The 21,965-nt window shown below is 51.1% G+C and overlaps 1 protein-coding gene across 5 annotated transcripts in view; it reads right to left on the bottom strand.

Moving 5' to 3' along the window:
* The window catches only part of SIL1 (SIL1 nucleotide exchange factor), a 90,075-nt gene that overhangs the window by 3,563 nt on the left and 64,547 nt on the right, over positions 1-21,965 (bottom strand). For 4 of the 5 annotated variants that reach the window (XM_015876024.3, XM_015876023.3, XM_085519314.1 and 1 more), the window contains one exon: positions 244-340. In XM_015876024.3, the coding sequence (XP_015731510.2) occupies positions 244-340 (97 nt within the window). Of the gene's footprint in view, positions 1-243; positions 341-3,755; positions 3,982-21,965 lie in introns of those variants that run through there. The other variant, XM_085519315.1, reaches the window with a different exon arrangement.

Below are 21,965 nucleotides of genomic sequence, written 5' to 3' on the forward strand. Positions count from 1 at the left end.
ATGACGTGCACCCCTGTGTGCAATGAGCGAGACCACAGCAGCAACCCATCAGGGCCATGGGCTGTGGCCTGGCCACCAGCACCACACTGGGGTGCATGGGGTCCATCAGATGTCCCCAGAATGGATGCAGCACGGATCTCGTGCTTGTGTGAGCGTCGCACTGGCAGAAACTATAAGGTGTGGTACCCTGTAGAGAGCTGCATCCCAAATGGCTTTGCCCAGGAGTGATCCCTGCCTGCTCACCTTCTTCTTGACAGCCTGTGGTTGTTCCGTAGCCACAATGACCAGCAGCTTCTGCAGCGCTCCTCCTTCAATTGCTTCTACCTGGACTTTGGGGTTGCTGCAAACAAAAACACAAAGGCCTGTCACATACAGGGACAATGAGGGGATGGCAGTGCAGATGGGGACAGGCGAGCTGGGCAACCCGTGCTGCCCTGCTGTGTGCCTCCATCCTGCCCATCTGCCCCCAGCAAGGAGCCCGCCCTCACCCTGGCCTTGCAGCCACTGCTCCATTAATCCTGCAGCTCTGCGCTGCCTCTGCTCCTTAATGGCCTGTCCTGGCACTCGCCTCCCCCTCGCTCAGTGTTGCTGTGCTGATTTACAGCCGTACTCCCCTGCTGCTGTGTGCCCATGCTGCAGCACCAGCCCTGCCCCAGCTTCACCTGGAGGAAGGACCTGCCGTCCCCGGGGCCTTTAAACAGACTGTGCCTGGTCTGGCCACCCACACATCTCTCATCGAGTGCTTCTCAAGGACTGGAGGAGGCTGAGTGCGTCCCTCTGGCTGGAAGAATGGGGCTGAGACTGCAGGAAGTCCCACACTGATCCCAGGTCTCATTGGCTCAAAGGGAGAGCTCCAGCACTTCAGCCTCTTCTCAGCTCTGAAGCAGCGACTGCACCACATTACACAGAGGTCAGCATCCCTGCTACAGCAAACACCCCCAGCTCTCACTGCTGCAGAAAGCTGCGGAGCAGCCAGTGCTGAAAATCATACAAGAAATGAGACAGAGGCAGACAGGGTCATAAAAAAACAAAAACGGAGGATAAATGGACTTGGGTAGGGAGCAGCCTCGAATTGAACTGGTGGCTTGATATTAGCTCACAAAAAGACAGCAAAGCCCTCAGCTCTGTGTGAGCAACCCCAGCCCAGGGCAGCTAAACCACCACTGCCCCCAGCAGTGAGCACATACAGGGGCTGCATCCCAGCACCAGCCTCAGCCACTTCCCCCAGGGCAAAGATGGAAGAGCACAATGGCAGGACGGGAACATCAGCTCGGAGCTGTCAGGGTTGTGCTGCAGACCCGTCCAACACAGCCAGCACACAGAGCTGCCGAGTGGGACATGAACCCCAGGCAGCAAGTGGGCAGGGAGAGCCCCCCAGAGAGGTGGATGAACCCTGCATCGCCCTTCTGCCCAGCTGAATCAAGGCAGACATACTGAGGGCTTGTGACTGGGCTCCTGTGGGAGTCCAGAGACACAGAACCCAGACAGGCTGTGCTGCAAACCAGGCAACAGGAGGACGGTTTTTTCCAGCTCCGTTTCCAGCAGTGACAGCTTTGGTCTCTACCTCCGTGTGTGCACAGCTGGGCTGTGTTTGCTTCTGCTGAGCTCTCCTGGTGAAATGGAGATGCAGGGGTTCAGGTTCTGCCTGGCATCTCATCCAAGTGCTGCCAGGCAGGAGCTGCAGCTCCATTAGTGGTGAGGATGAGAACAAGAACGCTGCGCTTCCAGACTCCAATGAGGAGCTGGCAACTCTGAGACTTGGAAATACAGTTTCTGATCCTAAATCCCCCTCCAATCTCACATTAATGTTACTCCAGGCAATGGGGGCAGTAAGGCTGCAGGCAGGCACGTTCTGGAGCACGGTGCATGGAAAGGAGCTCTCAGACTGCAGAGCTCTTCGTGCCATTCAAAGAGAACTGGGATCTTGAAGTTCTTTTGTCACATCTATCTAAAATAAATAATAAAAAACTCCACAGCAAGGGATATAACGGAAAAACTGCTCTGCCTTTTAATGCTTGGCTGGTCACCCGGAGCATTAGATCTAATTAAAATCTCTGAACCATGGAGTTTTTGCCAAAGAGAAGCTCTGGAGGTTGGGAAGCCTTCCTGGATGCTCGACGTGCCGCTCACTTCTCAGCATTTCTGTTGTTTCATGTCTCTGCCATCAATTGTCCACTAACAAAAAGCTCATTTGAGGGTTTGGAAAATTCAGCACAGATCTGTACAAATTACACTGTCAAGCCCAGGGAAAAGCAGCCCGAACAAAATAAATACAATGAGACAGACTGTGGACTGCTATCATCGAAAATTCAACCTGTGCTAATCTGTCACTAGATAAGGGGATGCTGGCAGCAGCAGCAGGAAAAGGCTGCAACGAAGCTGGGAGAGCAGCAGGGCAGAGCCTGCACACAACGAGCAGCCCTGGATGCACAGGGAGGGCAGAGCTGTGGGTGCAGGGTGCAGCTCCAGGGGTGAGGCTCAGCCCCATACAAGTGCTGCACTCAGGCTCCAGCAGCTTCACATCAGGAGGGATGCGGCCACCGGACCCTCCTTCCCAGCGCCCCTGGTCCATTTCTCTGTACCTTCAGATCCCACCCCAGGCCAACTCTCCAAGCTCTGCAGACTGGTGGTGACTGGGGCCACCTGCACTGCCCCGCACTCTGCTGCAGTGAGGATGCACGGATTTGGCCACAAGGCAAAGACTATTTATGCCTCCCACTGCTGCCTCCTCCCCAGGCTCCGGGAGCCTTTGCCTGGCACCAATTTAATGTGCCACTGTATCAGTGCAGCACATTTTTGCTCTCTGGATGGAGGAGGGTGACCGTGTCCTTCGGCTGAGAAGGGCAAAACAACAGCAGGGAGAGAAAGTGATAAGAAAAGCTCTACCTGAGCCTGCCTGCTGCAGGAGGAAACACTCCATCTCCTGCCGGTTTATATTTCACTGTGCTGGAGTTATAACTTCCCACGAGGGGACAGAAATTATTACAGCCGGGGCCTGTTTGCCAAAACACCACGAGCCTCCACAGCACAGAGAGGGGAGAAAAATGAACACGGGTGAGCGCAGGCGTGAGGTGATGAGTGTGCTGCAACCTGGGACAGGGCAGGGAAGCTGAAACAAGGCTGGCACAGAGCTGGGGCTGAGCAGTCCTGACCCCGGCAGGCACCAAAGGCCTCCCAGCACCTTCCTGCAGCCATCGGGTTGGGCTGTTTGCCCCAAGCAGCCTTTTCCCTTCAACTAAAGCATCTGCAGCAGCAGCAGGGCTGTAGGACGGGGATGGCCCAGCAGTGAGCAGCTGTCTGCAGGCTGGGGGCTGCAAATCCTGCACCTTCACATGGAACCGGCTCCCATTCTGCTAAAGAACAGACACTGGGAGCACTCCCTGCTGAGCTGTGCCTTTACACTGTCACCATGCAGAGCCCCATCCTCGGATGACCCAAGGCACACATGCCTAAATTTGAAAGAGTCTCTTTAAAGTTTATCCAGTCTGCACATTGGAAGGGTGTGCGAAGGCTGAACAGCAGCAGCACAGCCCTGAGGCAGCAGCAGCTCTCCGGTTAGACGGAGCTTGCAATACAGCAGCAAAATTAGATTTAAATTAAAAAAAACAGAGAAGTCAAGTGGTGTGGAGGGGCTCGGGGACTTGGAAGCACAGAGCAGGGCAGGCAGGCAAACGCCCTCATCTCTACTGCTCTGGCAAGGACACACACAGAATATTTATTTCTTGACCTGCTTATTGCCAACACAATGTACGAACCACACGGAGCACAATCCACACCCTGGTAGGAAGGGCTGCCTCCTCGCTCTGAGCATCTGCTGGAGCCAGGCACTGCGAGGTGGGGATGGGGGTGGGCAATGGAGGGGGGCTGGGCACGTCCCCAAGCACAGGCCTCGATGGGAGCGTGGTGAGATGCAGGAGAGGGACGATCATCGCCGGGTTGGGCAGCACTTAATGGGCCTCTTGTTTCTTCAGAACCAGCGGACTGTGATACCATGTGGGAAATCAAAGGCAAGGATCAAAGGCTGTGAAGCAGCCTAAAAAATTTAATACAGTCTATTTAGCTTGTGCTGGAAGCCAAGGATCAGAAGCGGGCAGGGAAGTGATGCGGCTTCACTCTGATTGCAAAGAGCACAACAGCACCCAACAGTCTGCTCATGGGACACTGGGGCTGCCCCATACACAGCCCTGGGCTGCGTGTGGTGCCCTCAGAGCTCAGCATCTGGCTGGGAATTTGCAGGGTGATGGAATAAGTAACCTCTGAGAGCACTGGGAACACAGCACAACACCAGCAGCATCACAGCCAAAAGGCCAACAACCTGTCCTTGTGAGGCCACTGGGTTTGGAGCTCCTGCAGGAATCACCACATTACAATTACTGACCAATAGCAGGTACAGAAACAAAACTGCCCATTGCAATTGCTAAAAGGTTTGACTGGGGTTCACCTCACCTGCAGCTCTAAACCTGTGGCTCTGAATAAGAACAGAAGGGAGATGCTGGGTGATCAAGGGCTTCTAGTTCTTGTGCAGCTGAATTTCAAATTACAGCTTTAAGGAAAGAAAGCATAAAAACGCTCCAAGTGAGGAGTGCTGTACACAAAGAGCACGGGTCCCATTGCATTCAAAGCACCGGCTGCAGCATGAAATATTCCCATGGGAAATGCCCATGTCACGGCTGCAATGAGCTCTGCTACCAACATGGTGCCCCACACTCAGCAGTGCCCACTAGAAGTGGGAACAGCTCTGCTCCTTGTGCTGCACATGGCAACCCACCATTGCTCCATGCCGTAATAGGCAGCTCAGACCTTGCAGCTCCCCAGGTGTGTACCAACTGGCTGCACCTCCTGAATTTTATATCTGAGATCTGAGACACCCCAATGCAGATAATGGTGCAGCCCCCCCACCCTGCAGACCAGCCACCCGGCCCCGCTGTGTGATGCCAGCCCAGCAGGCTGCCTCTGCTGCAGCACAAAGCAAATGATGCTGACGCGCAGAGGGGAGCAAACCTCTCACAAAAATACATATTTAACACAGAGGCTTCCCATTGCTGCAGAGCCTCACGCTATGGAAAAAGAGATGGGACATTTGAAGGCACAGAGTGAGATGTGCTGGGCAGTACAATAGCCCCGAGCACAGAGCAGCCACCTGTGATGGTTCAGAGCTGAAGAGGAGGAACACACAGCCCAGAGCCCAGCCCCAGGTCTGCACACAGCACAGCCGCCCTAGAAAGCATCAGCCCCAAAGCTGGACCATCAGAAAGGCCTTCAGTGCTACAACCCGAGGAGACGTGAAAGCGCCCAGCAAAATGGAGCCCTAAGAAGTCGTGCTGATCCAAATACGGCGGAGAAGAAAAGTGGGGTGAGGGGGGAAAACTTGACAAAAGGAAAACTAGGTTTCAGTCGGCAACACAATACAACAATTTCGTATGAAAGATGTGAAGCATAAAAGAGACGTTAGATGTTCAAAAGCACGGAATATAGGAGAGACATAAAAAAAAAAACCCTGAGAAGATGAAAATCTCCACTTCAATGCAATGCTGCCTTCTCACTTTCTACCAAGCCAGGCGCTCATCGCGGTAGCGGGGGAGCAGCAGCATCCCTGCGAGAGCAACGTGTCTCAACGTGACATAATGGATTACATAGATGCAAGCGTGGTTTTTAATGAGCAATTAGGTTATTGAGTATTTGTTGCTAAGAGGAGAAAAGAACTGCGGAGAATAAGTTGGAGCTGAGAGCGTGATTGTGGGGTTTTGATGGGCTAATGTGATACTTAAACCAAGGGAGCGTGATTCATGCCACAAAGGCAGAAATAGCACAGAAGTGACTGGCAAAAGCTGGGGGAACCTTGGCTTGCTCTCTGTGTCCCAGATATCAGCCAGATATCAGCCTGGGCTCACGAGGAGCCCCGCAGTGTCCCTGCTCAAGGCAGGATTGCCATCAATTCCCATTTGCAGATAAGGCCACCATGCCCAGAGCTCTGGGGACAGCGATGCTGGGCTGAACTGGGGAGGGCTCTGCTCTCTGATGTGCTCTGGAAACACAACCACCCAACATGGGCCCTTTCAGTGAGCTGAGAAACCAGAGCCAAGGACCTCAGGCTCGAGGCAGAGCTGCCTTGTGGTGCTCCCAGGATGGAGAGCCCCATGTGCCCACGTGCTGGCCTCGTAGAGGAGCCTGGAGCGGGTAGAGCCAGGCAAGGGTGATGTTTTAGAACAGGAAACAATTAGGCAAGCTGCAGTGCCATTATGTAGCATAACAGATGGATAATTAGATTTATACAAAGAGCTGTAAAACCAAGTCATTAAATAAAAAGATGGCACAGTGAATCGGAAAGCCCCCAGGATGCAGCAGGCCAGGTACAGGGAGCAGGCAGTGCAGCCAGAGCCCAGCACTTGTCAGGGTCAACACGAAGTGAGGGATGGCCCAGGGCAACTGCTCCAGAGCCAGCAATGAGAACAGAGGAGCCCTGCCAGCAGCAAGGCAGAGCTGCAGCAAAGCAGTAAAACCACTCTTGCTCCTCACCTCGCCGTGCAGCAGAGTAGAAAAGTGAATACCAGGTCTGGACAATAAAATCTTAGGTGCTGTAATAAAATCAGCTGCGGCAGGTTGTTCTGCTAATGCTCACAAACAGCACGATGACGGGCTGTATTTCTATCTGTGGGTATAAAAAGAACAGCTGGAGATGTCACGCAGCAGCAGAGCACTGGGCAGGACAGTCACACTTTGGGCCAGGGAGAGCCCCAGCACAGCCCTGAGCTGCTCAGCTCTGCACGATGCTGCTCATGCACCCACCGATAGCAGCACACACAGAGCCCCAGGTGCAAGCTCAGCTTCCAGGAGTTTAATCACAACCCCACAAACGATTTATGATGAAAAGCTCTCAGGTTCTTGGGGGCGATCAACTTCACGCTGTCAGCGCGGAGCTGGAGGTGAAGCAGCACCGCAGACGTCTGCCCAGCTTGCCTGTCCTCCTGATGGTGAGGGATGGGCTGTGCTGCCTGCTGCAGAGTGCTCTGTGATTTAGGGGTGGCTTGGGGGGATTCACGCCCCTCCTGCAGCCATCAGGGACGGCGCTGCTCCCTCGCAGGGCTGTGCTGGGTTGTGGATCCCTGCTGAGTTCCTGATGCTCCAGGTAGGGACGAGCGGGCGCTTTGTGGTGTGTGGAGAAGGACAGCACAGGAACTCCCTCGGTGCTCAATCACACACTCTGCTTTGAGGCGTAAATCAACCTTAGGGCTCTATATGCCATCGTATGAAACAATATGCAATTCTGAAAGGCTGTTATTGCACCATAGGTCAAATCTATCTCATTGCCTAAGGATGGGTTTTGTTTCATCAGAGGCTGCACTAATAAAGAGTGAGTGTTTTTCTATGAGGGCAAAACTCATTTATTTCTATGTAATTTTAGCCATAGCCAACAAGAATTGTGTTGATTTCTTTTCAAAATCACAACACAGCAAGGAACAAGAACAATATTGCAAGATTAATGCTGCGTCCTTGAGTTCCTCCAGTGCTTTTCATCAGAGCCACTTCAAAGCCCTCCCTGATTTACGGACAGGGAAACCCAAGCACAACTGCAAGCGGTGGCAGCAGCTCCTGCCAATGGGCCCCGCGATGGGCAGTGCCTCCAGGCACCTCCAAACCTCTGCTGGCCTAATGGGTGGCAAACACGGGAGCACCCAAAAGCTCCTACATGGCTCTCTGCTGCTTCTAAAGGCCCCAGCACCCCAAAAGAGCTGCAACATGCACCACGTGCCTTGAATTATGCCCTGAGTTCCTCCAACAGTCAAACAAAACCCGTTTGCTCACCTTAGGTAAAACAAAACAATGCAAAACACCACCAGGGCACCACAAGGACAAAGCCTCGCTGTCGGCTGCTGGACCCCCAGTATTCCATTTGTGCTCTCGAGAGGCAGCGAGTGCCTGGAGAACACATCACACCAATAATCCTGGGAGACGTTAAAGGCAGCTCGAGGCTACGGCCACTGATGGTTATTCTATTTATCTGTTTGCTTCCTCGTTTGAGCAGCTTCTTCTTTAAGACAAGTGCTAATAATAAAATAAAAGCATTTGTTCCCACTGGGACGGCCGGAAGAGCGCAGGCACTGAGCAGCCCTTCCATAAGCCACAATGCAAAGTGTGAGAACAGCACTTGGCTCTTCCAGCAGTACCTCCGAGCGGCACTGTCCTTTTTTAACCCCGCCATCTGCTCCTCCACTCCCTGCATTCCTCTGCTAACCACACAACACAAAGCATTACACCAAGTATTACAGACTCCCCAGCCCATTCTGCCCCCCGAGCGTCCCCACGTGTCAGAAGGGGCTGCTCCCAAACCAAAGGCCCATCACTTCCAAGCCTTCCTGCAACCTCTCCCACTCAATCCAAGCGCAGGGGAAGTGCTGGATGGCAGGCACAACGGCACCCGGCGCAGTTGTCATGTTTCCAACTTTGGCTGTTCCTGGTCCCACAGGGTTTAACAGAGTGCTATTAGGATAATTTTAAAGTGGAAAACGAGATTTGTTTCACTGAGTCATAATTCAAAGCTGAGACTCTGCTCCATTTACAAAAGCAAATCACCAGCTCGCAAATGCCAAGCACAGAGAATTTCAGCTCCAGAAGAGAAGCCTGGGGAACACTTCCAGGGGGAAAGCGGAGATAGAGCTAAAAGCTGCATTTGCAAATCTCTATTTTTTATAAACACAAAGTATGACCGGAGGAACACCAGGACTCCCGGATATATCTCCAAGTTGACTTCCATGCATCAGCAGAGGGCAGGGTTAGGGTTAGGCAAGGTCCTTCCATGCCAGCAGGGAGCGGGCTCTGTGATGCCGATGGGCCCTTGGGCTCCTGAGGGCAGCTCCTGGGTGGGAAGCCCTCGAGGAAAAGCTGGGAGTCACAGAAAGCACCAGTAATGCTTTCTGCCTTCTGATTCATCCCTTCAACACCCACACGCTACGGCAGAGGAGGCTGGAACTGCTACATTTAGGATGACATTTAAAATCAAGGTTGTGCTGCTGATGGTCATTAAAAATCCAGCAGCATTTTTCAGAAACAAGTGGGTACTCACATCGGCGTCGCTGCCAAATATCAGCACAGCAGTGATTTTTCTAGTAGCTTCAGTTCAAAGATAAGGGAAAATTGCACCCACATATAATTACTGTTATTATTGCTGTTGTTGTTTTTCAAACAGTCACTACGTACCTTCATATTTTCCAAATGTAAAATAAGACAGAAACGTTTCCCCCAATCTTTCTAAGTGTTGGATTCATTTCACTTAACGTCAGACACCTAAAGCTCAGATACCAAGTTTCAATGTGCTGCCGGGGCTCCCTTGGTGCCATGATCCAATCTGTGTCTATACATCCCTGGAGAAGCAAACTCTGTATCTGCAAGGAGCCTGCCCAGGCTAATTCAGAAAGGTGAGTCTATAGTCAAAGGCTTCACATTTGCTGTAGTGAGATCTATAACTGTTTGTTTTCAAGTTACTGAGGAATTCAGTCACTGGAAGTGAGCAGAAATGGTGACTGGCCCCATAGCAGATGGTCTCAGGCCCATCCTGCAGGGAATGACCCACCTTTGGGAGCTGGCTGGAGATGCAGCCTGCAATTAGCTCAGGATACTCACACAGGAAGGATGAATGTAAGCACTGTGGATCCCATTGTCAGAGAAAGGCCATGAGAAAAAACTAGCAACCAAGCTCCCAAGGACTTTAAATGACCAAACCAGCTAAAACAATATGTTAATAAAGCAATGAATATGCATACATCAGAAACAAAGCCACAGCAGGTACCACAGCTGAACTGAATGCTCAGAAAGGGCTGGAGCAGGAGGCAAAGCGCTTTCAGAAGGGAACGCTGCATAAAAGATGCAGTGGAATAAGACATTTATGCAAGAAGAGGGGAATTTCAGCAGTGTGTCCTACATCAGTGGGATGGAGAGAAGGGACACCTCAATGCAGAAAGCCAACGTACTAATTAAGTTTTCATGACCTTAAAGGCAAAGACTAAAAGCCCTCCTCTGCTCCAGTGGAGGAGGGAGCCAACAGACAGACTTGGTATGGAAAAGCCTGGAAGATCTTGAGATGAATACCATAGCAGAGAGCAGCTACAGGGGTGCCAGAGGTGTGTTCTCCAGGACGGGAGGTAAAGGCTGAATCCCTGGGGCACAAAAAAATCTGAGATGCCAGGATTCAGAAACAGCTTAAACAAGAAGAGGGAAAGAAGAAGGGGGGGCTGCACTTATTCAGCACTCGAACTGTGGAAAGACTCATGGCACCTGTTGTGATGGCTGCTTCCCACCGCTCAGTGTTACTGGGAGGGGATGGGAAGGTGACACAGGTAGGAGTTCACACATTCTGCAAAGGCACATTAGGAGAGTATAGTTGTCAGCAATTGCCGGGGCAGAAAGCCCCAGCTGATCACAGCCTAGTAAACAAATCTGGGTTTGCATTTCCATCTGTCCTTTGTAGGTCACAGGAGGAGAGAGGAGAGCAGCTGCCCCGTGGAGCTCTCCCAGCCATGGTGTGTGCCCAGCTCTGCCTGTAGGGCTGGGGGAGGCAGCACCGACCTGCAGGAGCTGCACATTCCTGAGGGAAACCACTTTGGGAACTGAGAGTCCTTCCCCAGTTCCTCCTGCACAGACAGACATCCCCAGGGCAGCGTCACAGGCTGCTGCACAGGAACTGGGGAGGACATCCTGTACCAGCATCATCAGCTCGGCATGACACAGTCACATCGACTCCAGCCCAGTTACACAGGGGAAGCTGCGCCAGCATCAAGCAGTGAGCACAAACCCAGCAAGGTAAGGAGCCACCTGCACTGCACTAATGACGACATGAGTGCATCACCCTCCCCCGGCCATCCCCTCAGTTATGAAGTCTGGCCTCCTTCCCAAGCACAGCTCTTGCTGCTTCCTGCAGACAACATCCCTTATGGCTGCTGCTGAAGCCATCATTGGCCTCACACCTCCTGCAGCTCCTGCCCTCACTCAGCTCCCCCAGCAGCATCTCCCCATCAGCCCCAGGAGGATCCGCACAGCTCCACATCCCAGAGCTGCTGGTGCACAGTGGTACTGGCACAGCAGGATGGGATTGTCCCACCCAGCCCTGCAGGGAAGCCAACACACCCACCCAACCCCACTGCTCCCCACTCCCACCCACTGTGCAAAAGCAAGGAAAAAAATCTCAACTTGATCTCAATTGATCGATGTGATATTCAGCAGCAGGTCTGGGCTGTCCTTCGCCCCCAGGAGGGATCCCTTGACAGCCAGAGAGAAGCCAATTACCACATTGGGAAATAGCACTTTGCTTTTAAGTCCATCTTGCAGAACCCACTGTTTAACTCAAATTCCTTCTTTTTGTGTGCTTTCTCTGTAATTTCCCCAATTCCAGCACAAATCTTCCAGCATGTTTGCCATGGGATAAATCTAGGCAAGCTCCCACTGCCCAGACATGGCTCTGTGTCCATGTCCTTCATGCTGTGCAGAGACATAACATGTCAAGCAATGCCTGTGACAATCTGGGACCCTTATTTGTGCCAAAGGACCTCCATGTTCCATGGCACAAACCTGGGGACTTACAACGAACTGGGGACACATTTCTTGTTCTTCAAATGTAGGCCACAAAGCCACTTTAGTTCTGCTTTTGCTTGTAAATCAGAGGCTTACATATGTAATTGGCCTAAACCGTAAGAGCAAACAACAGCAGTGGTAACACGGTGCCAGCAATTATTCATGCCTATAATAAATGCCTGTAAAATTCAAAGCCAGCCTTTAAAAATCTGGCTCCCAACTGCACGTACGAAGAAGACAAAAAGCTCATTTGTGGGGCGCAGCCATTGGAGGTTTTCATCTCTGGGGAGAGGCTGAGGGGGTGAGGATCTGTTTTTTCCTTTAGAATTAGAATCCTTCTAGAAATATTGCTCGTATCTGCACTCAGGTCATGGGTTATTTTGGCTCAATTTCAGAGCTCTGGAGTGAACCCAGCAATATGCACAGAGGATGCGTCTGCCCTCTGTATTAACAGAGATCAGTGGGAAGGAGCACAGCTGATCCCATCCCTCAGCACGCAGGGAGTCAGCCATCCTATGCCCAGCACTGTGCTGAGCCAGCAGCCAGCCTGCAGATGAGAAGCCATAGGCTGCAGATGACACACAACCCCAGCCCAGCACTGCTGGCCAACAACCACGCAGTGCTGTGCAGGGAGCAGGCGTGCTGACCCGGTGTCACAGGCAGGTCCCTGAGCTAATGATGGCATTGCTGCTGATAAATCACCCCTTCGTGCTGAGCCAACAGCACCCGCATCACTCCGTGCTCCTCCACCAGGAGCAGGGCATGTACTGAGGGAGGAAGTTGTTAACAGATCACTCCTTTTCACCCACGTATTTCTCACTCTCAAGATCAGAGCGAGCCCTATGAAGCCCTCTGCTGGAAAGCAATATTGTTCCCTGCTGGCAAAGACCCACTGGCAACAGGAATCTGCCCCCCGGGTGTTCCTCGTGAGGACAACAGGCTGCTGAGATCTACCAGCCCTAGTGATGGAATCACAGAACACCCTGAGCTGGAACAGACCATAAGGACCATCACATCCAACTCCTGACTCAGTTCAGCAATTAGCAAGGCTGGGAGGTGGTGAGGAGCAAGCGGGGTGAGGATGCTGAGTGAGTGCAGGAGCAGACACACAGCAATGTCCCAGGTGTCCTCCTGGATCACTGCTGGGTGGCACACGTTACCTGTTGTGCAGTCCTACAGACGTCCTTCCATGTAACACCCTGTTGGCCAAGGGCTGGTGGATCCAGCAGCTCTGCTGAACTCAGGCTCCTCCAGCCCCGTGCCAACACTTTGCCCCCACAACCAGCAGATTGCTCCCCTGCAGCCCCAACCTGCAGCCCAACAGCTCAGGGTCAGGGGCCTTCACCTTGCTTGGGGCTTCTGGGGACAGCAGGGCTGAGCTCCTGACGTAGCTCCTTACACACAAATCCTATCTCATATTTCCCTATAGCAGCCCAGTTTTTTTCCCTGCTTCAAGAAGCATCTGAGCATGAATGGGAAGAGCCCTGTAAGGACTGCTGTCCCTCTCTCCATTGTGCAAAGCTTCCCCCTTCAGAAATACCCTGTAACTACCGACTTATAGTGCCTTCTGAAGGCAACCACATTCATCATAGCTCAGAAGGGACCTTTTGGCCTAATCCTCACTAGAAAAACTGCCAAAATGATCCTCCCATCACACAATTAACAGTGACAGAGACTTTGCGATACTGGGCTACGCAGCGCTGCTATGACAACAGGAACGGGAGCCTTGTTAAGGGTCTCATCTAGAGGGATAACGAGCAATCAGGGCTCACAGAGAAGACAGAAATCAATGAGAGCTGTTGGTATTGCAGCATTTCCCAGCTCAGGCTCTGGGTATTTGGTGAGCAGGAAAGGTTGAGTCGCGTTGTTACGGCGTAGCCACCGAGTACAACTTCTGAGGACAGGCGGATTCCTGGGGAGTACGGATGAATATTCATGAAGGAACTCAGTTTGGGAGAGGAAATGAATCAAGTGTGACAAATGCTGCCTATTAGGAAAAGAGGGCGGTGTCTATTTTTAGTGGAGTTAAGCAAACATTAAAGCTCACTCTCTAAGAACTCCAAATAATACCACTCGCTGGCTCTGCCTTCCCATCGCCAGGGAAGAATTTAGCAGCACAGCCAAAACCTGCTCGCCTGAACAGAAGTTTTCTGATTTAGCCCCCGTATGTGTTGTACAAAAATACAAGTTTTAATCTCCGATCTGCATGGGAAGACGTGACAGTTTCCACCGGGGTTTTTTTTTCCCCCCCCTCTCCAGCATCAGAAGCTCGAAGGAACCTTTTTAAGACGGAAGAAAACGCTGCATTCAAATCTCGGCAAAGAGCACTCACGCGGAGCTGTAATCACTTCAGATGCACAGAATTATCAGGAGGAGAAAATTCATCTCACTTAGAATCAAGACCCAATTTGAGGCAGAAAGGAAGAGGCTTGGTTTGCCACCGTGCCAAGCACTCAGACTTTTCACTGAAGTCAAAGAAGCTCCAGCTGCTCAGAGCCATTGAAAATCATGCCCAGAATCTCTAGTGAAACTTATTTGCAGAGATGACAGCAGGCTGATAAGGATGTTGACTATTCCAAATAGGCACACATTATTTTATATTTTTAGAGATACTTAGCCCAGCTATTATTATTATTAAGCAGAGGTGGAGTATTTACTGCCTCCTTCTCAGAAATCTGTGGAAATGCTGCCTTTCAGCAGCCTCTTCTTTTCTTCTCTTTAATATTAGAGTTTCCTCTTACTTTTCAGACTTAGAGAATGTTCGCTTAGATAAGACAACAGAAAGAGAATATTGCCTGATAAAAATAACATGGTTCCCACAGTGGCATTTGAAAGGCTTGGATCTCATAACCTAAACTGCTCCCAACCTGAGCTTAAGACCAGAACATCTGGAGAGGTCTGTTCAGCCTTGTCCTGAGAGCGAGTGCTCCAAAGATGCCCTGGGCAAGAGGACAGCATGAAGAAGGGCTGAGGGCCCAGGCTCAGGTCCAGCACCATTAGCTCAGCTGGTTTCCACACCATGGCAGAGCAGCAGCTCTGCAATCCAACCTGTCAGGTATTTGTACCTGATACCTGCCTGCAGCACCTGCTGCCATCACACACAAAGAGCAGGACCCACTGGCCACCTTCCACAGCCTGTCTTTCCTTCTCATTCCTTCCGTGCCTGGGAAGGACAAGAGAACTTTTCCAAAAGAAATGGAGCACCTCATGCGATTGAGTCCTACTGAAACTCAAAGAAGTGACTCAGTTGATGGAGGTACTTTCCTTACCTTAATTCTGCTGCCTAGCAACAAGGGCAGGATCTACTGAAAGGTGGTGAATGCTGAATCTACCCAGAATTAAAGCAGCCTCTGGAGTCCAAGTGAGAGCTCGGAGGTTTGGGCTGGACGGGCTCTTGGAGAGCAGTTATTTGCATCCCAGTGAACCAGAAAGAAGCAGAAAGATGCAGTCATACCTGGGGCAGACAGGCACACAACTGGTGTGAAGCACATCTGTGACTTGGGACAGGAGGTTGTGCCTCCTCCTGAGGTTGCCTTCCTGGCCTCTCCTAATTGACTATCCCTGTGTTTCCTCTGGTTTCAGGTAATGAACCCCCACTTCATTTGGAAGGGAATGCACCACCATCAATGAAGCACAGCTGCACTGAGGCAAACCACATCCCCAGGACAGAGCACACAGATGGGTCCCCACGAGACCAATGGCTGGCACACAGAGCTCACCATACATTGTCCCCTTGGAGCATTACAGTCACTTATTGGTGAAGTTGGGTCTGCTGTCCTTTAGCAAACCCAGCTCTGTCCCTCGCCATGGCCGGCCCTCAGCAACTGTTGCCATGGTTATTACATTTGAGAGCTTTTTATCAAGAAGATGCTGCAACTGCTGAATTGTCTCTAGCAAGAGTTATTTAGGAATAACTAGTTAGTGAGCAGGAATAATGGGTTTAAACTGCCCACAGAAGCCAGCGATCCCAATTATCTTTGCTTTGATCCTGCCTTCTTTCTGGTCTCCGCCAGGTTCAAGTTTAAAGAGTGGGTTAGAGAAAGCAGCAAAGACTGAGTGCTTCCTGAAGGGAAACACACTCATCTCTGCCAGGAGATTAAAGGTCTCTCTTTATCGAAAGCCTCTGCTTTTCAATCAATCATAAATAGGCTGTAATAAGGCACAGCAATAAACCAAGAAACATATATTATCATCTGTCAGGTTGGGTGGAGAAATGAGATGCTCTTCCCAGTTCCATCACATTAATTGTTAATCAAGATATGGCGAGCAAAGCCCCAGGGCCCTCCATCAGCACTGGGGAGCAGTGACACCCCAGCACTGTGCTCAGCCATGTGCTCCCACTGCAAACCTCCAGCCATGGAGCCATGGGCATGAGCTCACGGCACTGTTGGGTGCTGGCACCGAGCTGCACTTCAGACCCACTTTCAAGATCACAAAGTGAACGAACAAAGCCTGCTCCAAAAAGCCAAGGCTGCTTTGTTTAGATCTCACTTAAAGCTCCAAAATGTGTCTGGGTAACAATAGAGCTGGTTTCCCCTGTAGATCAGGTCCCACAGCGCAGCTGGTCAGGCATTTAATGACACAAATGCCTTTTACTGCTCTGTGTTACCCTGGCACAAATTTGGGTAGGGAGGTGCATCCCACAGGGCCTGCAGAACAGCACAGCTGCACACTGGGACCCTCCACAGCAATCCAACCTCAGCTTCGTTCACGCACATGAGCTTAAGCACAGGAGAAATGCAGAGATGTGAGCCGAGCACATCTCACCTAGAGACAGCCAACAACCTATGCTGTGCCATGCAGACTCTCAGCAGAGCAGTAGCACTGCATGTCAGAAAGATGTGCATGTAGGAGCAACCAGAGGGCTGCCTGAGTTGGCTGGAGGCAACTTGCCCCGTCCTTGGAGGTGTTCGAGACCAGGTTGGACGAGGCCCTGGGCAACCTGATCTAGTAAAGGTGTATGTTTGGTGGCCCTGCTAGGCAGGGGGGTTGGAACTACATGATCCTTGAGGTCCCTTCCAACCCGGGTAATTCTGTGATTCTGTGATTCTGTGAGATATGAAGCCAGAGCCACCAGGCTCTGCCACGCTGCTCCTGCAGGCTCAGGTCACCTGGCTGTGCTGACAGGCTGTTGGAGGAGAGCTGCATCCCACCACGGAGCTCTGCCTACAGCCCCACGCAGCAACACCCACGGGCAATGATCTCTTCTGCAAACAGACTCCACTTTCATAACAGCAACAGGCTGAAGACAAATAACTGCATCTCTGTGACGTGATGCCCAAGGAGATCTTGATTCAGGCTTTTCTGAGGTTACCAAAAGAGACAGAAAAAGACTTCACTTATTTGAGCTAAAGCAGCTGGATTTAAAGAAATTAAATTTGTCGGTTCATTAGTGTGTAACAGAGAAATGAAAAATGCATTTCTAATTCCTGATCCACTAATCCACCATCCGCTGATCTGCAATCCACAAAGTCCCCAAGGGAGAAAGGGAAAATCCACAACAACCCCCTACAATTTCTCTGAGACTTCCTGGCCCCATCCTGCAGAGAAAGCTCACATCACACACCCTCCCTCCCTGCACAAAATAAACTGTGGCAGTTTCCTGCTGTGCTTAGAGGGTGTCATGAATAACAAAACCTCAATTGCACTTGTCAGAATAAATGAACTATGGATGTTCTGCGAGGTGCCAGGCTGGATGCTCCACCTGTTTGCTCAACTCTCTATTGATTGGCAATTTCAGCTCATTTGCAGCAGCCCTCCCACTCATTAGGACAATTAGCGAGGTCCTATTTGCATTCTTAACCTAGAAGCACTGCAGGAGAGTGTACCAGGAGCTGAGGAAGACTGCCCTGGTTGGCCAGAAGAGATGTTATGTCCTTCTGCTCTCTTCTTCCCCGCTGATGTGCATCCATGGAGGCTACTCCTCATCCATCTCTCTGCCCACTGTGCACACACTAAACCATGGTTATTGTGGGCAATATCAGCTTTCTACACTAAATCCTTCATGAAATTATCATAAAACTCTCTGCCTCATTCAACTGGTCAGGGTGGAGGCACCCAAAACCCTCCCTGGAGAGCGTGCCCTGTGCCAGCACAACCCACCGTCCTGTGCACAGGGACAGATGCAAGCCATGGGGTGGGAAACGAGGCCATGCCCTGGGATGCCAGCACTGTGCTCAGCTGTCCCCTTGGCACCCTATCCAGTCAGGCACAACCCTGTGTGCTGCCCTGTTCTGGCCTTTGCAAAGCAGCTCAGCCTTCACTCACTGCTTCTCCCCATTGCCGAAGCCGCTGAGAGCTCGCTGCCCATGCTTGCGTGGTCTGAGCTGTACGGCTGATTTGCATGGGGAGGCCTTGATCCCATTAGACACAGCAGAGATGTCCTTTCTGCAACACTTCTTCTTTCTCCTTTCCAGCAGTTAGGTGAGAAAAGCTCCAAAAGCGTGTGAATCCGAAAACATCTGCTAATGCTGATATCAGCCCAGACAACAACACCCGTATTTCTCTATTGCTCCCTTTCAGGGGTAGGTGAACCCTCCACATCTCAAAAGCAAAGAAGCCCTCAGCACACACTAACCACACTCTGCTTCTGCACCTCCACGTTCCCAAGTTTGCTGGAATACCTCCAAAGCCTTCCCCCTCTGCTCTCCATCACCACAGCCACATAAGAGCCATCAGTGGAAGCACAGCTGTGGGAAGCTCGGGACCAGAAATAGCAGCTTGTTACTAACGCACGTCATCACGCACCAGGGACCCTGTTACACCCTTTGGTTCTTCCACCCATCGCTGGCACAGCTCTGCCCGCTCTCAGGCCCTCTTCCAGCAGCAGCAGCCATGTCAGATCACTTGGAGGGGAACAACAGGGGATGAAGCCCACTGAGAGACATCAGTGGTGGTTGTCATACGGGGCTCCTCACCCACTGACCTGATCTCAGGCCCCTGACTGGGCAGGACCAAGCTCTGGTTCCCTGCAACTCTGGAAGGATTCACTTAATCACAATGCCAAGCCCATTTTGGGCTCCATCTGTCTTTATTCCTTCAGGGACTGATACTGCTGCATTGTGTGTTTTCACACACTAGCTGAACTGAAATTAAGACAGATTTCAATATAAAGTGCCTGAGAAGAAAAAGCATCTTTCAGAAAGAAAATTTCAGGGTAGTTACCGTTCTCAGCTTGGAAAATGATCTTGTTAAATAAGAAGAGTGGCAAGGTATTAATTCGGGAAACATCACAGGTGAATTCCTGCTTAGTGAGAGACACGCAAACACACCAGTGCCCTGTTTATGGGCTCTCACGACCAGAGCAGGGATGGGAAGGCAAGGCAGCCCGCTTCCAATGGGAGGCCAGGAGCTCGCAGAGGGAGATCAGAGGGCTCACGTGTGCAGCAGCCGAGCGGCGGATTCCTGCAGCCGGCCCCCTGCTGCACCAGGCATGCACCAGAATCCAGAAACCCTTTTAAATTCTGTCACATCCACAGAAATAGATTTAAAAAACAAGAACCCTTGCATCTCATCACATACGGCAGTTTTTAGCTGCTTCAGGCAAGGGAACCTCATCTGCATTTCACTGTACCATCGCCACCTCAAGCTTTTTGCTCCTACCTGCACTGACTGCAGCCACAGGTGCGTGCTGACCAGACAGACCACACATCTGCATTAATAAGGCAATTCCTATGTTGATCTGGTGGTTCATACGAAGCAGCAGCTCTCATTATTGATCTCAGCAGATGGAGTCAAGGATGAATAGCCTCCACCAGCACCACGTTCACTCATTCCTCTCCCAAGAAAAGAGGTGATGCTGAGTCTGTGACAGGCAAGACATATGCAAGGATGCTCAAAATGCACAGGGCAATAAGCAGAATCAAACATCTGGGAAGGAATGACTGATAAAGAATCATGAACGTGGGGAGAAGCAGTGTGATGGACGGGACCTCCACCATGACCCACATGTCCGTGCACTCCTGCTAACACCATCCAAATGCTGTCGGAGTTCCTTCTCTTTCCTGTTGCCTATTTCCAGGGCATTCTGAAGATTCATAAAGGAGAGCCAATCTGCAAAGGACATCTGCAAGACCTCATACCATGCATTCCATGACAGATTCAGGAGACAGCACTGGTTAGAATGTGCGAGGAGCACAGCGTGCTGCAGGACTCTGACGGAGGCAGGGACGTGGTCCTTTGACGGCAGCCTACTGGAAGTGGCTGCACTGCCTCTGAAACTCATTAAATGCAGCAGAAAGGACAAGTGACGTACAGAGAAGCAAATTAGTTTTCAAATCTATTCAGATCTCACACAGGGGTGTCAGGGAGCAGCAGTAATGTCTCTCAAATTTTGGTGATGGCTTTGAGGTGTGGGAAAGGGGCTGTCCCCAGGAGGCCGAGGGGCTGAGAGCTGTGCCCAGCTTCCCAGCCAGCCCAGCCAGTCAGCCCCTCCAAAGCACATGAGGCAGCTCGAGGGGCTCCGACGGACATTTTCTTTTGAGCAGAAATAGGATCATCTAAAATACAGATCAAAACCCGGCTCACAAGAAGATGCAGAACGTCAGCACCTGAGGGAAGCAGCAAGCAGTCAGCAGTGATGATGAGTTTCTTCAGAAAAAGATAATTTCCAGTAAGCTGTTGTTTTTTCTCTTGGCAGAACATTACCCTATACAAACATGTGGAGAGCCTTGAAGGGGCTGAAGTTGGAAGCAATCTGGTAGAAGACCCGAGGAACTGTCTTTGTGGATGAATAACCAACTATTTCAATGAATCGGAAGGCATCTGAGCAGACACAAGAGGAAACACTTTATCAAAACACTATAACTGGAAAACAGGCGGGCTGGAAGATGCCAGCCTGGGAACGTGGTCACATGCTGAGCCTTGGTGGCTCTTCAGCCAGCACAGGCCAGGGCCAGCCCTAATGCTGTGAATGCCTGCAGCTGCTGGCTGGACCCCCGCAAGAGCTACAGGCAGGTCCCCAAATCCCCTCTGAAAGCCTGAGTCCACCTTTACCACTCACACTGCAAACCAAACCTGGACAGATCTGCCTATGCATGCTAGCACAGAGCCTGCCAGCAATTAAATCCAACAAAAGCAGCGATCAGGAAAGGGGTAGGAGGGTGCACATAGCAAGACCTGCAAGAAGGGGATGGGATCCAGATCCTCCTACACATGCTCAAACAACTGATGTAGCCATTGGGTCAGTTCTGACTGCCCCAAACACACCTCAGTGCAGGTACATAATTGAGGCTAGATCCTGCATTTCCTGCTCCCATTGTTCGTCCTCCTTCCACTTTTTTGTTTCTTTGTTCTATTCAAAGCACTTCTTCAACCTCCCTTCTAAAAACACATTAACGAGGGGCTGCTACAGCCTCTTGCACAATGTGATTAAAGAGTAGACACACATGCCTCTTCTTTGTGGAGCTTTTTGCACCTATTACTTGGAGGGAATGCAGAGAACACGCAATGTGGAAAAGTCACTGCAGGTCAGGAAAATAATGTAATAATGTAGGTGTTATGTAGGAAAATCTTTGAAGCTCGTAAAGCCATTAACTGAGCACGGAGGCTGTAGTAGAAAGGATAAATAGAGAGCATGGATGATGAATAAATAGTGGCTGCAGTGACAACGGAATAGATGTTGTGTCCAGTGATGAAACACTGGCTTGTGCAGAAAGTGGTTAGGTAACCAGTCCGAATGCATATTTTAAATGTAAACCACAATAACTCAACTACTTTAGCAGAGAGCACGCCTTGTGCATTTACTGAATGAGAGAAGACAGAAGCAGCTTGTTTTACGTAACGCTGGACCTGGGTGGCTCTGGGGCCTCACCTCCTGGTGAGGGATGTGGGGATGGGATCATGTGCATCACCCAGGCTGAGCCCCAGAGCAGTGAGCAAACACACCTGGGACTGAGGATACTCCAGTCCTGTCCAAGTCTAGAAAGAGCAAAGCTGAGTGATGCTGGGAGGTAAGCTGCAGGTTTTCTCACTGTTGGAGCAGGATCTCCAACACTTTGATTTCAGCCATCAGCAACTGAACTTACATTTCGGAGCCTCCTTCCTCCTCTCTCCCTTCCTTCCAGCAGTGCAACCCAACCCAAACCCTTGGATGTGGTAAACACCTGAAAACTTCCCACATATAACACAAGTGAAACATCCTCAGCCTTGAAAACAATCCCTGTGGGGCAGACTGAGATGCCCCAGATGTCCAGCTGAGCCTCCACTGCTGCACCCAACCAGCTCCCAGAAACCAGCATTTAACCAGCATTTAACCAGCATTTAACCAGCATTTAACCAGCCTTTAACCAGCATTTAACCAGCATTTAACCTGCCAAAGCACTCAGGAAAATGAAAACAGAAGCAAACCTTTGATTCTAGATTTTTCTCCTGGTGTCTGCTCTCCCTGCCTTCCTGAGAGGCCA

The sequence above is a fragment of the Coturnix japonica genome, chromosome 18 (assembly GCF_054131305.1).
Source record: "Coturnix japonica strain WE chromosome 18, WE-NBRP24, whole genome shotgun sequence".
Lineage (NCBI taxonomy): Eukaryota > Metazoa > Chordata > Aves > Galliformes > Phasianidae > Coturnix > Coturnix japonica.